This window comes from Nematostella vectensis, chromosome 14 (genome assembly GCF_932526225.1).
Source record: "Nematostella vectensis chromosome 14, jaNemVect1.1, whole genome shotgun sequence".
NCBI classification, from domain to species: Eukaryota; Metazoa; Cnidaria; class Anthozoa; order Actiniaria; family Edwardsiidae; genus Nematostella; species Nematostella vectensis.
The window spans coordinates 8,830,983-8,845,674 of NC_064047.1; the positions used below are offsets into that span (position 1 = coordinate 8,830,983).

The following is a 14,692-nucleotide window of genomic DNA, read 5'->3' on the forward strand; positions in this document are numbered from 1 at the left end:
TGAATTTTTGCATAGAAGTTTCTTATGTTATGTAAACCAACATATCAAAAAGTGTTTTTTTTCGTATGGATTCGTCTTCGAGATGTGAGGCTTGAAGTGCAATTTTCAAATGTTCAAAGTATGATTCTCCTCGTTTTTAGGGAGAAGTCGGGCTCTGATCAGAAATTAAGCCGACTTTGCTCGCTAATATCTAAATTTCATATTTTCTAAATGTCTTTAAAATTTGGAATAAAGCTTTTGGTCGGAGGAACTCCTTGTATGCGGAATGTTGAGCTTATATATTGAGAATTGGAAAATTTCATGCCATTTGTTGGCTCTGTCCCTGCCCTATTTTCATAACAGTGGAAGCACGGGTGGCCTAGTGTGTTAGCGCGTCGGCCTCTCACCGCTGTGGCCCAGGTTCTAATCCTGGCTTGTCACCTCCTCGCGCAGGCCCGCGAGGCGATGGGGCTCATAAACCACGACGACAACCGATTATAAACACAACGATTTATTCCGATGCTTGAATAACACACTTATTAACTTCCGGAACCTGGCAGCTCCTTCTACAATGTAGCTTTCTAGCGGTTTTCTACAATAAATTACAGCTATAAGTGCGAATAACAAACGACATAAGAATCGAGAAAATGAAAAACTCACCAAGCTGTCGGCCATTACAAACTCTGACTTTCTGACTTGTACAAACTTGTTTAGTCATGTGACACCGATATAATTACCACAGGTATACCGCGCGTCGGTAGCCACACCGGCCCCTAAATATAAACTACCTGAAAGTTTTTATTTACACTTAATCAAGCGGCAACCGACGATATCTCCGTTACTTTACATTACGCAGTTCACTCTCTAGTTATCCATCTCCAATTTACAGAGACGCGTCACCGGTCGCGTAAGTATAGTGCTGCTCACTTGAACATCTCCTCGCCTCCGTCTTTTCGCTCGCGTCGCGACAGTAGATACCGTCTTCACCATGGCGCTGCGCACACGGCCATCACTACTTGGTAGGACTTCCATCACACGTGCAAGTGGCCATTCGCCTCTCCGAAAGTTCTCATCAGCCAAAAGAACTACATCACCTTCCTTGAGGTTTTCTCTGACAGTAGTCCACTTCGTTCTCTCCATCAGCGTTGGGAGATATTCACTTGTCCACCGACGCCAAAATCTGTTGCTCAGATATTGGGCTTGTCTCCAGGCTCGCCTACAATACATATCTTCCTTTCCAAATACGCCTGGTGGCACACTAGGCGTTGGTCTCAAGTGAAGCAAATGGTTGGGAGTTAGGGGCATCTCATCCTCGATATCATCACTGTTACGTGTCAGTGGTCTGCTATTGATGATGTTCACGGTCTCCGCCATTACCGTGAGAAGCACCTCATCGGAAACTATTTGTTCATTCAACAGCGACTTCAACACACGCTTGGTAGTCTGTACCATCCTTTCCCATGCACCACCCATGTGGCTTGCCGCAGGTGGGATAAAGCTCCACTTAATCCGCCTTTGGATACAAAACCTGTTGATCCTCTCGAGATCCCATTCTTCGAGGGCTTGCTTTAGCTCCTTATCTGCCTTCGTAAAATTTGTACCATTATCACTATGTTATGGCCACAAATCACGCCACAAATCCTTCTGTATCACCGTAAATACTTCCTTCTCGTCGAACTAGCTCCAAATCCTCAGACTAGCTTGACAACTTGACTCTATAGCTTGAAAACTGTCACCTCCTCGCGCAGGCCCGCGAGGCGATGGGGCTCATAAACCACGACGACAACCGATTATAAACACAACGATTTATTCCGATGCTTGAATAACACACTTATTAACTTCCGGAACCTGGCAGCTCCTTCTACAATGTAGCTTTCTAGCGGTTTTCTACAATAAATTACAGCTATAAGTGCGAATAACAAACGACATAAGAATCGAGAAAATGAAAAACTCACCAAGCTGTCGGCCATTACAAACTCTGACTTTCTGACTTGTACAAACTTGTTTAGTCATGTGACACCGATATAATTACCACAGGTATACCGCGCGTCGGTAGCCACATGGCTCAAACTGGGGATTTTTTCCGGGTTCCTGCCTTGATTCGAATTTGTGTCACAAGTGAGTTGAAGTTTTTCTCCCGTGTTTCCAGTCTCCTCGGATAAGGACACTAAACCGGAGGTCCCGTCTCTTCAAGCTGCACAACACTAACCTGAAGCGAAGAGACGTAAAAGAACCACTGGGGACGCATTAAACCCTCTGGCAGTGACCACCCCCAGTGACAGTGCTTACTAACCGAGGGCCATATTTGTTAGAAAACTGTATATTCGGTTAAATATGCTACCCTCGATAAACAAAGACTAAACTAATCTAAAGTTTCGATTGACCTTGGCTAGGCTATGATTGCATAATATTTCCGGATATCCCAAGTGTGTGGGGGTCAGATCTTAAACTTTGAATTGCTTTGAAATCTTCAAAGTACTTTAAGATCACTTAAAATAATTTCAGATTGGATTTAGATTGTATTCATTCAGCACATGTACATATAAAGAAGTGGATAAATCGTTAGTAACAAATTCCATCTACAATCGTGCCCTCTGTTCGCTTGCAGTATTACAGTATGATATTTAGCGTTATCTCTAACAGGACACTATGAACAACGCTACTAACAAGACGCGCTTCTAAACAAGGATTTTTTTTTTTTGGTTTTTCTTTCTTCCGCAACTTTCAACGGAAATCGGAACGCTAAACCTACGAACGCTTGCATGTGTTACCTCTAACAAGACGCGCCTAAACAAGGGTTTTTTTACTAATCCGAAATTCAGGAACATATAACAGAATGTCAAATATGCGTGAAATAACGTAGCATATTTGCGCTTAGTGATGTTGTCTTAGCATTTCACAACGGAATGTTTAATCGCCTTGCGTTTTGTGCATATTAGAAAAGAAATAAATGGTGATCTTAGTATGACATCCCTACCCCTATAACTAAACGAAATATACTGATTCCGCCGGTTCCATCGGTTCCACCGATTCCTCTTTTTAGTAATGCCGAGAATATCGTTGTATCCAATATCGTTAGATCGAGGTAATTTCTTATACATTTCCCTTATTTCCACCGGGAGAAAGGAAAGCCATTGTAAAATGGAGGTTATCGTAAAATCCAAGTTCCACTGTAGTGAAATGCTCCATGCTTCATTCCCGCTACATTTCAAATAGATTTGCAAGATCGCTAAAATTTAAAATAAACAAAGGTTTGGCTTAATGGCCATTTATTACTTATGTTATGTAATTTGTAACTTTATTTTATACAAGGTAAAACAATCAGGGCTTAAAAACACTCTATATACACTATATAATCTAAACTATAATATTACAATGATTGCCTGTTTTCCATGAATGCCGTGTTATTATAAAAAGAAATTTCCACAGCCGGACTTAAAGCTGTTAAGAGATTCTGCTTGACGTAGGTATGGAGGAAGGCTGTTCAACAAAACTGCACCACTATAATGGAAACTGTTCTTTAGATAATTGGTGCGGGGTTGCGGAACAGAGAGTTTGTTTACAGAATCTTTTATTTGGTAGTGGCTTACATGGTGTTCGAATTTAGATTGAAGGTAATCCGGGGCTAGGCCGTTAAGAGATTTGTACACCATAGTAGCCATATGGGCCCTGCGTCGATCAACAGGCTTCGACCAGCCTAGGCTCTCGATGAGCGGGTGAGCGTCGGCCTCCCTGCTAGCAGAGGCCTCTTTTCTCTGCATTTCGCTGGTCTAGCGTTCGCGAAATACAGAGAAAAGAGGCCTCTGCTAGCAGGGAAAGCGTCGGCATCGAAACTGGAAAAAGTCAGAATTCGCGCGGCACGGTTTTGTAGCTTCTGGAGTTTTGTGGCAAGGGTACTATAACAATTTCCCCATACTACATCGCAGTAATCAAAATGGGGTTGAACAATTGCGTTAAAAGCGTACCTTAGTGTTTCGAGTGGAACAAATGGGCGACATCTCTTGATTGCGCCGATTCCAGAAGCAATTTTTTTGGAAATATTAGTAATGTGCGCGTTCCAGGAGAGGTGCTGATCGACGCAGACTCCTAGAGATTTTGTATTAGGGACTTCCTTAATTAGGGAATTATTGAGAACTAAACGAGGAGAGTTCTCAAAGGTACTTAGTCTTTGGCGCGAGCCGACCAGCATGAATTCAGTTTTAGATTTATTAAGGGTCAGTTTGTTGGTTAAGCCAATCACTGACGTTAGCGAGATCTTGATTCAAATTTGATTCTATGCTCCCCACATTATTACTGGCATACGTCAGATGAGTATCGTCAGCATACATGTGTGGGTAAGAATTTTACAAGACAGTTAGGGAGATCATTGATGTAAATAATTGTTGTGGATGAACTAACCTTCCGTGATACGGTGGTTTCAGCATGCTTTTACTATACAAGGCCGGTGGAGTAATGTACAGTCGAAACCTAAAAGTACTTTGTGTGATTCGGCGAAAATATCCATATTCCATGAAAGGTGCCGATTCAAAGAGGTTAAGGTTCCTGCTTTACCATACGTTTCCGTGAACAGTTTTGGGCAACTTCAAAAAAGTGGAAATTTCGAGAGCGAGAAGCCTTTGAGAAAATTTCTTACTTGGGATGGGAGTATGGGTCTGTACAGGACCCGAAATGATCCCAGGACCCGAAATGATCCCCAAAAGTACCCCAACTGATCCCGGGACCCGAAACGATCCCCAAGAGTCCCCGAAATGAACCCCAAGGAATTGCAGTAATGGACAAACAAAAGGAATGTGGAAGGATTGGCTTTCAGTTTTAAAAACATATGAAACATTTTAGCGTCATTTTTGTCACTATCCAGAAATTTGAATTAACTAAAACCATAGTATTAAGATTTTTATATACGTCTGCGCGGGAAATACAGCTTTCGAAAGCTTGGTTGAGTCAGCAATTGGGGTCAAATAAGTATTGTATTGGAATTTAAGTTTTTTAAGTCATGTTATTTAGAAATAGATTCGCTGTCAACCCTTAATTATGCTTTAATTGGAAGTGCTTTCTTCTTCTTTCTCTTTGTCCATTACCGCAATTCCGTGGGGTTGATTTCGGGGACTCCTCGGTATCGTTTCGGGTCCCGGGATCAGTTGGGGTACTTTTAGGGATCATTTCGGGTACTGGGATCATTTCGGGTCCTGTACAAGGTCTCTTATGGAATCACACATTTTCTTACTCTTTCCATTTACATGCATGCCACAATATTTGTTTAACAGATGAAAGGCGATTAAAATGGCTATTTTGATAATACTGTTGATCGTTTTTTAGATTTAGATTTGAGCTCTTTTGAAATCTTACTGTAATTTATCAACAGATGTTCACAATTGGCATGGCTGGTGTGTTTCCCATCAGAAGAAGAACATCACAAAAACTACAATTAGTGAGTTTACGAGACAATATCTTTTTTTTGCTGGAATGGTATACTAGGATGTTTTCTGACAGAAGGAACGCAGCTTTTCAGGCCATTAAATTTACAAGATGACACTTTTTAAAAACTTTAAAAGCAAATATTTCTGTGTTACTCAACAGTCACATGCATGTCAAATTTTCGGTTAGAATTCATGATTTTATCAAATTAAAGAATGTCGATTAATCACTACTTTATTATTGCTTAAAATTGAAAAGCCGATAAAAGAAGGTATTAGATATTCTCATCATAAATCATAAAATGGACTACCTTTCCTTTTCCCATATGATGCTTTAGATTACTATTACTAATTCATACGTTAAGCGTTACTCAGGTGTGAGAAAGGGTAAAAGTTTGTATGAGAAAAGAGCACCTGATTTTCTAAGACTAATGGTTTTGACAATGGTTTTGATGCTTGATAACATTAAGTATTCGTGAAAGTCATGCTCTAAGATCATGCGTACTTTACTGGCGCCCCAAAGGTTCACACGCAGGGGTGACCGCAAAGTACGCCGGATCTTCGAGCATGCGTGAAAGTACGTGTCCCTAATTTTAGTTGCTTGACGGTAGTTGCGTGACAATGGGATGATCTCTTTCCAGCTCGTGGATCATCTCCTACTGTCCATCCTCACGTCTGTCGTTGCTGTGCTCGGTATTGGTCTTTACGCGGTTGCTCTGAACGAGTTGTACAGAAAGCGAGTGTTATTCGGGATGAACTTTCAAGGATGCGAAAAGTATGAATTTTTGTCAAGAAAGTTTAATGACATGAAGCTTGAAGTGGGCTGTCACACTAACATCGCTCTCAATGCTCTCCTCATCGAATGCTATTTGGTGAAATTCGTGCTTAGCGTCTGGTCAGCGGTCTTGTGTTTCCGTGGCTTTTCTCAGGTAAATAGATTGTGAAGTTACGTACCCGAAACGAAACCCCTGCGAAATGTACTCCCAAGATTTTGGAGCTCCTAGGAACTCCTAGGATATCCTGGTTACTCCTAAGTCTATTTCGCAGTGGAACCCAGGTTCGTTATATGGAGTTTCCATTGTGTAGCGGACAATATTGCGGTTCCATGGGTGTCCGTTATATAGAGGTTTCAATGTATAACAGATACATTCTTGGGTCACGAGTGTCCGTTATATGGAGGTTCCATTGTATTACAGATATTTCTTTCGGTCCCAAGGGTACACTTTACTGTAGATATGTTCCAAAACACAAACCTTATTAGAAAAGGCAAAAGGGCACTCATTTACCGTAAGCGTTTTTTGCGTTGTTAGTGTAGTCATTTTCCTCAAAGACCTTATTCTTGTAGCATTGGCCCGTTGAAATTATTAAAATACTTTTTTTATTAAAATATCATCAGATAACTCAAAGCTAGTTCAATTTCCCTTAGAGGCTTAGGTTGACACACTACATTGCTGGTTACATGAAGTACCACCCTCTCTCGTCATTTTAGCTACTGGCTTCCCAAAACCAGGAACAGCCAACAAACGCCGCCGTGATTACCCAGGGTGTTATGTGTTGTCCAGTCATTTTTGTGCAGCAACCTCCGCCGGCGTACTACGCAACCGCAGAGTCTCCTCCACAGGGTACCCATGATTATGAGGGCAAGGACTCTACCATGGCTCACGCAAAAGTAAGAATTTATGCTAAACCTTCGAGAACTCGAACCAAAATCAATTACCAGGCCCGTCACTAGGGGGTTGGGGGGGGGGGGGGGGTTGAAAGGGCGGGGGCTCGTAAGAACCACCGCACTCAACTGGAAGGTCCGCTCACATGAAGGGAAATTGAGTACCAATGCGAACTAGGACGAGCTACTAAGAGAAAATGGTCCCCTAAATTGGTAAACGAACCTTGCATTTATTTACTATAAGTTTACTCTCATTAACATACATTAACTTATATTTTTGTTCGTTTTGTTTATAGCAAGGATAGCCGCTGAACGGTTGAAAGAGGCCGTCGCATCTAAGTAAGAAAGTAGAAGAACTTGAATGAACCGTGTAGAACTTAAATGAACCGTGTAGAACTTAAATGAACCGTGTAAAACTTGAATGAACCGTGTAGAACTTAAATGAACCGTGTAAAACTTGAATGAACCGTATAGAACTTAAATGAACCGTGGAGAACTTGAACGCAAGACAGCCAGACGGGTACACAGGCGGTCATCCCCCCCCCCCCCCCCCCCCCCTTGGCGGCAAGAAGGCGGTCATTTGTTACTAACGGATCTTCAAATACTAATACTTTTTCCATATGTTAACTATGACTGCGCACCCCCCCCCCCCTGATAACGTTAACATTGGTTGTTATAACAGGTATACAGGTCTTATAAAGTGCAAACATTAGGCCTTTAAACATGTGTAAGATCGGAAGCTGTAGAAACTAGCAGCATCTAGCAGTATCCCTCTTCTTGCAACGTTTCGAATAGTAGCGTAGCGATAGGCTAGGAAGTGCCGAGATGTACTCTATCCTTTTTATAATCCTCCCAATCCTAGGACATTTCTTGGACAAAGTTTAATTTTTTAACTCTATATATTTAGATTGTAGTCGTTTTGGTGGTAACAGGTTCTTCGACATTGGTCGCGTTATAGATGTTGCTAAGCTACTAGTGACGGTGAAAGCATTTTTACATTCTGAAAATCCTAAAATGGAAATCCCCCGATGGCCAGCTATAAAGGACATATTTATAAAACGTGAATACTAATTCATAAAACCCCTGTAAACACTGTGCACTAAAACGTGTAACTATTTGACAGAGGATGAATAAACATTCGGTGTTAAAAAGTGATTAACACTGAGGCTCTCGTAAGAACGGACCATTTGATATTTGACCGTGGGAGGGGGGGGGGGAGGGGGGGGGGGGGGGAGGAAGGGACTAAATTGTTTTGGCTCGATTTATTTCCCGGACAGTTTTGCTGCGATTTTTTTTCCGATGGCGATTTTTCTACCAGCGTTTGCTTGCTCGATTTTTAATTTTTTATTTATTTTCTTTTTTTTTGGGGGGGGATAGCTACGTTCCACTCCACCCAACGAAATATCACATGGTCGTCTCATAGCATCTGACAGGGTATCAAACACAGCTGATGAAGGTCTCTATATTAAGAGTGCGAAACTAGTACTTTTGTGCTTACACGTTTACACTGTTCGAGAAGAACACTTTAGACAAACTAGCAGACATCATTATGCTGTAAACTTATTTCGACCAAAAGAGACACCCTAAACAAATTGTATACTGCTAAAAAAGCGAAAACTCGTCGTCGCTTTTATCCTGAAAGCTGCGCCAAAAAGAATCGAGGACTTTCGGGGGTCCTGTGGCAAAGCGACGAATGCTGAGAATGAGTGGCAAAGTCTCTCTTTTTCCCATTTGGCATTTCTCACCACAGGAAGCCCGTAATGCAAATGTTGAGTATGATCTTTTAAAATAATAGAGCATATGACTTCTTATCTAAATTTGAGGAAATGATAGGAATGAATAAATGACCAAAAAGACGTTTTAAACCAAAACGAAAACTGTTTCTAGGCCATCACGATGTCATGTTATCACCCTTTTTAAATAAAATTGTCGTGCTTATTCTTGTAATTTTTATCCGAAATAGCCAGACCGATATCAGCTCAGAATATTTCCTTTTCTGGAAACACTTTTTTGTTTTGACATTCGAGGCATTAAAACATTGAAACAACCAATCACAGATCAAATTGTAAGATGATGTCATAACACTCGCTGGACCTAAGTAAAAAAAAAAAACATGGCGGCCATAGAGAGACAAGAATAAGAGCATAAAACAGTATCTTCCTGCTTTTGCAGAAAAGCCTTTGGGCGCAAAGATGTGGTAAAAATTTATATTTCGAATGGCTATGGTGGGAAAGTCCGATTCGCTATGGTCAACATCTAGATGATGGTCATCACGATTGAATTACAGCTTGGAAGCGTAATCATACTGGAATCCGCAGGCACACTTAACGGTGGACAAGCAGGCATGGATTCTTGACCCTGAAGTTGACTACTCAGTACTGCAAATGGTTTTCGTTGCGTCCTCCGAAGCTCATAATGCATGCATAAATACATGCCTTACGGTATGTTGTGTTTAGTTTCAATAAGTTATATATGCAGCCCGTCCGAGTTTGTCGGTCGATCATGAACATTCAGTATTCAAATTGCCTGGTGCAGGCGCTGTTAAAAATTGAATGGGGGTCTAGAATATTTCAAAGGTGGTTCAATTTATGAAAACTATTACAATAGCTTTGTGCTTAAAAAGGATTGAACCATTGGACCGCAGAACAACACCTGGATCAGCTACTGCAGAAAATGACTTGACACAACAGTATTTCATATTTGTTTTAATGACTTAATAGTGGTATAAGCTTATATATCATCTCCTACACACAAAAAGCATGTGGTACACAGAATATCAAATAAAAAAAATAGAAGACACAGTTTTATTTTTTTTGCTTGGCTCGTACCAACCAGCCCATCTTTTGTATAACTCTTAAATTTAAATATTTGACAATGTCCCTAGAGCATGAATGGGCTATGACTTGATAGCCGAAAGACTGAATGGGCTTAGGATTTATATGCCTTGAAGGTTAGAGGGATAATTGCCCAGGGGTGGGTTGGAAGGGGGGGCAGTATTCAGTTATAAACATTATGGAATGGTCCAACAGAGCTCAAAATGTCATACACCCAAAAAGGATGGAAACTTGTCACCCCCAAAATACACAAGACTGTTGGTAAAATGTTCAATCCCAAAGAAATGCAGTGGACACATGTTATGCTGTAAATGTTTTTACAGCATATGTATAATGCAATATGTCTTGAAAACAAAAATCATTTTCATGAGCTTATCATTCTTCTCCTAAACAATTTTACTCCAACAGAATTCTAATGATTTGGATTTTTTTTGGTAGAAAATTTTCAGTCAGAGTAAATGGGAGAAAAGTGGAAACAATTTGTCCAATCATACAATTTTTACAATCAAGCACCATACATAAAAGTGATGTGAAATCATCATAGATCCCCTCTCATTTCAAAAGCCCATTGCACCTTTTGAATGCACAATATGCTGTGTCTTATATTATGTTTTAGTGCGAAATTAAAAAACCCAGAAGTATAATACTGTGTTAGGTCTGGGGATTTAATACATAGAAACTTTTTAACCAACCTTCATCCATGCTCTTGGTTTATACTAGGATCATACTAGAAGTAGAAAACCCTTTCCTCACTAGAAAACATGTTATTACTAGAAAACCTATTTTCAACAAGGGGTCCATGGACCAGGGGCAGGGCCGTAGCAGAGGCGGGGTGCAAATCTCCATTAACGTTGAAAGCCATATAATCTTATACCATTTTTCTACCAAGCAGCGTTCTTTAAACATTGTCTTTGTTAATACGAAGGGGGTCCCCCCTATTTTATTGTTTAAAGAAACCAAACGTCCCAGCAACTGACGCCGCGTCCCATATAGAGACATACCGATTTCGAAAGCTACATAACCCCTTATTCTCAGGATATTTTTTTCTAAGCCCAGAAAAATTATTGTAGAGAGATCTTGGCAAATTTCTACATGTGTTTGGGTTCGAAATCGGTCCAATTCCCCTCGAATAAATACTCACCATCTTCCTTATTTTTTACTCCATCGCTTCGAAGCCTTGCACGAGATATCTTGGAAAGATGACCTAACACACTGGCTGCTCTAAAATTGCAAAAATTGACGGGGAAAAGCTTTTAAAGCGAAAAATATATCTTCCCGGCGATAAAAGGCGAGGGGCTTGAATGATGACGTCATAATCCATTTAGGCCGCCATATTTGTTTTTCCAGAAAAGGAAATATTCTGAGCTGGATATCGCATCTGCAAAATAGTTAACTTATTCCAAAAATTGAACTCAAACGTCTTACATCCAAATATGGTTAAAACTCTCTACCAGTCTCTTAGGGTTATTACCGCTGGCCGATTGCTTGAGTCGCTACCACTACAAGATATCCTAATGCCAGGGTTCTGATTGGCTATCTGAATCATGACGTCTTTGTCACATGACTCTTTCCACTCCTTCACGTCCAGCTCCGTTAGCTGTTTGCAATGTTGTGCAACCGAATTCAACACTGCTATTGTCGCAAGACTTTTCCGGGTGAAACCCAACTCGAGTTTTTCCAACTTTTGGAGTCTTGATAACAGAGAGCTAATACCGTTATTTGTAATTCGTTTGGTGTTTTTAAGATTCAAGTGTCTCAGCGTTTTTCTTAGTGCTGATAGCGAACTAAGCCCCATATCTGTCACTTTGCGAGATCCCTCAATATTAAGGTACTTCAGATGACGACCAAACCGACCAATGTACATCAACACCATATCCGTCACCATGGTAACACCGCTGACATCCAGACGAGCCAGCTGTCTGAGCTTGCGTACTGCTAACATCACGCCAGCTCCAGTGACGGCGGAGCACTTCCCGATATCCAGTTCCTCGATTTCCACGCAGTGTTTGATGACTACCTCAAGAGCTGTGTCAGTCACTCGGCTGCAGTTAGAGATGTTCAAAGTGCGCAGGCGCAGACAATTTTGCCCGACGTAAAACAAAGTGAAATTTGTGATATTCTTGCAACAAGGTCCCGATAGGTCTATGTGACCCACATGGGAGCGACGATTGCGGGAGATTAAGCGAATTATATGCCTGTCACGCAATTTGGTCTTTCGAGGTACCCCATTGGCAGAGAAGTCGAGCATGCGCCATAACGTTGCGTCACGACATACACGGTTCCAGCGGCGACACACCATGGACGCATGCGCCCGGTCTTGAGTGTTTAGATGCGAGAGGATAAGAAGTAGGACTGTGTCTGGGATGTCACTGAAGACTGTATTGAAGGTCTTGGAATGTTCTCCATTGTTTTCGCCATTAGTGCTAATAAGACAGAAAAAAGTAACCGTATATATTACGCTCTTTAGAAAGCATTGGACACTTTTGTCAGCTATAATCAAGTAAACCTTCTTCCTTTCGTAGGATTTCTAATAATGTCTTCCATATCTAGTCTTCTGGATACTAAATATTTATATTACACGGGCTTCCTGTGCGCTCGACCCAGGTTCTTGGAGAAAATTCAACCATTGATTGACAGGCGTAATACATGTAAACCCGAATAACTCGAACAAAGACAATTCAATCTCCCCTCACTCGAACTAACTTGTTGCTGTTGTTAATATATTGCAGTTATTTCTACGTCTCCCATAAATCGAACACCCTGTTAACTGCCTACGCCTGAAGTCCTGGTTGAGTTACCGACGGTGGCTACACCGTTGTGACAGTGCTGAATAGCGTATGTGCATGTTCTGGCGAAAACAAACAAAATCTCAGTGTTGAATCGGTCGGTAAAGGTACGAAAGGCTGACTTCAGTCGTTCTTTTTTACTTACTTTACAAAAGATGACAGATTTGTTTGATAATGAGGCAGTCATAAATAATATTATAGCCTTAATTTTGGTCTAGTTTTCAAAGCCTTGGCAAAAATGTTGCATTTCGCCTCTAAAACACCTCCATTTCAAAACAAAAAGGCTGGTTAACCGCGCGGTACTGAAACTAGTCTTGCGTTTTTCAGCACTATCCACCGTTGTGGATAGAAAGGCGCGGTACCCAGGATTTGCTAAGGGTGAACTACCACCCCCCTCAGGTACGCGCCTGTTAAAAAAATCCCTGCGCCTGAGCCCGCGGTGACCTGTATGACACAACTTGATCAAGCAGCTTCTTTATGCTAATCGGCTTGGTTAAAGAATGTTCATCAACTACTCCTTAGTTATTGTTTATCATTGAAAATACAACGGTACAACAGGAAAGGAAGCTTCACAATAATCTACGAATGAAGTCTGATAAGTTATTGACCATATTCGATTGAAAATACATTGGCTACTCGATTAGCCGAAGGAAATAGATGCTTTATGTGTCTCGCCATTCAGAGCGGGAGTAAAAAATGGCGGCTTTATTTGCCTTCTTTAAATGACATACAATTAGAAAAGTGAGGGAAGGTTTTTTTTCTTGTCTCCAAGAAGCTCCGAGACGTGCATATTTTTTCCTGTCTGTATGCATTTTTTTCCTTTCTTGTTTCTTGTATATTTTTTTTCCTTACCACCCCCCCCCCCCCCCCCCCCCCCCACCACCACCACCCCCTTCCTCACTTCTCTAATGGCCCGTCTCCTTACAGAATCTTGGTCCGACATGAATAGCACTCTTGTTTTGGATTTATTCCGGACACACCTTTTACTGCTATCATTTATAACATTATCATTTTGAAAAAAAGATCTTTTTGAAAAACATTCCATTATTTTTTCAAATATAACTTCATTTATCTTTTTATTGGATTAAAATACGAACTTGATTCACTTGAACATGTGCAGCATCTCATTTGCTGTTTTTTTCGCGACAAAGGATGTTCCAGGGGACTAAGATTAAGGCATGCGCCACCAGTACATCCATTTAGGGTTTTTATAGCGAAAATAAGAAATTATAAAATAAAGCCTGCTAATTTAAGAATAGCTCGCAGCACTTGTCTTATTTCAAAAGCATTTTCTCGGCACAAAAACCTTTCGGGGCTCCTGTGCTATCTTAGTATCTAAGTATTTCGTATACAGCTGTGGTGCGAATTCCACCTAAGTTGACTTGCAACAATATTTTTGCCAAATTTTAAACAATATTTGTATAGATATGTATTTTAAGGCGATATCTTAACTAAAAAAGAGAGATTATCTGCATTTTGAACTTATAAACATTTATCGATAAACAAGTCACTTTTTATATATTCTGGTTAATTTACTAATTCCGTTTTATATTGTTATCGTTATAGGTTGTTATAACATCAAGGTATGTTTATCTACAGGGCAAAACGCGAGCGAATGCAAATATAAATTGTCTTGTCTTACCGGCTAATGCAACGCGGCAGTTTGGATGATAAAACATTTCTGTTTAGCGATAGCTTCAACCCCATTTCCGCATATCATGATTTATAGCGCTTGTAACCACAGTAGCTCAGTGCTAAGGCTTGGGGGAAGTTCTAAGCACAGGTATAGGTAGTTTTGTTTATGATTAACAATATGACACGATTCTCATTGGATCACGAGGCCAAACAAAACGAATAAAAAGTTGGCAGTTACATTAGTACATTAAAAATAAATAATTCGTTCGACTGTTCGACGGCATTTTTGCAATTCACGATGTTGGTATTTTATCTAGTTGTTTTGACAACTTTCTTTTAAAAAAGAACTATGGGGCAATATTATAGGAAATGGTTAAGCTG

The 14,692-nt window shown here is 40.6% G+C and overlaps 4 protein-coding genes across 4 annotated transcripts; 1 reads left to right on the forward strand and 3 right to left on the reverse strand.

Moving 5' to 3' along the window:
- Nucleotides 1–474: 474 nt before the first annotated feature.
- Nucleotides 475–2,038, reverse strand: LOC116617159. The gene is made up of 2 exons (XM_032379602.2): nt 1,935–2,038; nt 475–1,866 (listed from the first exon to the last, which is right to left on the reverse strand). Exon 2 carries the CDS (start codon nt 1,450–1,452, stop codon nt 844–846), a length of 609 nt encoding a protein of 202 aa, XP_032235493.1. The 5' UTR covers nt 1,453–1,866; nt 1,935–2,038; the 3' UTR covers nt 475–843.
- Nucleotides 2,039–3,339: 1,301 nt separating this feature from the next.
- LOC5510419 lies at nt 3,340–4,199 on the reverse strand. Its single transcript, XM_048721761.1, has 2 exons — nt 3,806–4,199; nt 3,340–3,707 (listed from the first exon to the last, which is right to left on the reverse strand). The coding sequence occupies exons 1-2, from the start codon at nt 4,166–4,168 to the stop codon at nt 3,387–3,389; spliced, it is 684 nt and encodes a 227-aa protein (XP_048577718.1). The 5' UTR covers nt 4,169–4,199; the 3' UTR covers nt 3,340–3,386.
- A 1,132-nt stretch (nt 4,200–5,331) lies between these two features.
- Nucleotides 5,332–7,556, forward strand: LOC116617140. Its single transcript, XM_032379541.2, has 4 exons — nt 5,332–5,407; nt 6,035–6,322; nt 6,883–7,062; nt 7,353–7,556. Exons 1-4 carry the CDS (start codon nt 5,342–5,344, stop codon nt 7,359–7,361), a joined length of 543 nt encoding a protein of 180 aa, XP_032235432.1. The 5' UTR covers nt 5,332–5,341; the 3' UTR covers nt 7,362–7,556.
- A 2,190-nt stretch (nt 7,557–9,746) lies between these two features.
- Nucleotides 9,747–14,507, reverse strand: LOC5510426 (F-box/LRR-repeat protein 7). Its single transcript, XM_032379585.2, has 2 exons — nt 14,319–14,507; nt 9,747–12,313 (listed from the first exon to the last, which is right to left on the reverse strand). Exons 1-2 carry the CDS (start codon nt 14,381–14,383, stop codon nt 11,338–11,340), a joined length of 1,041 nt encoding a protein of 346 aa, XP_032235476.1. The 5' UTR covers nt 14,384–14,507; the 3' UTR covers nt 9,747–11,337.
- Between the last annotated feature and the right edge of the window lie 185 nt (nt 14,508–14,692).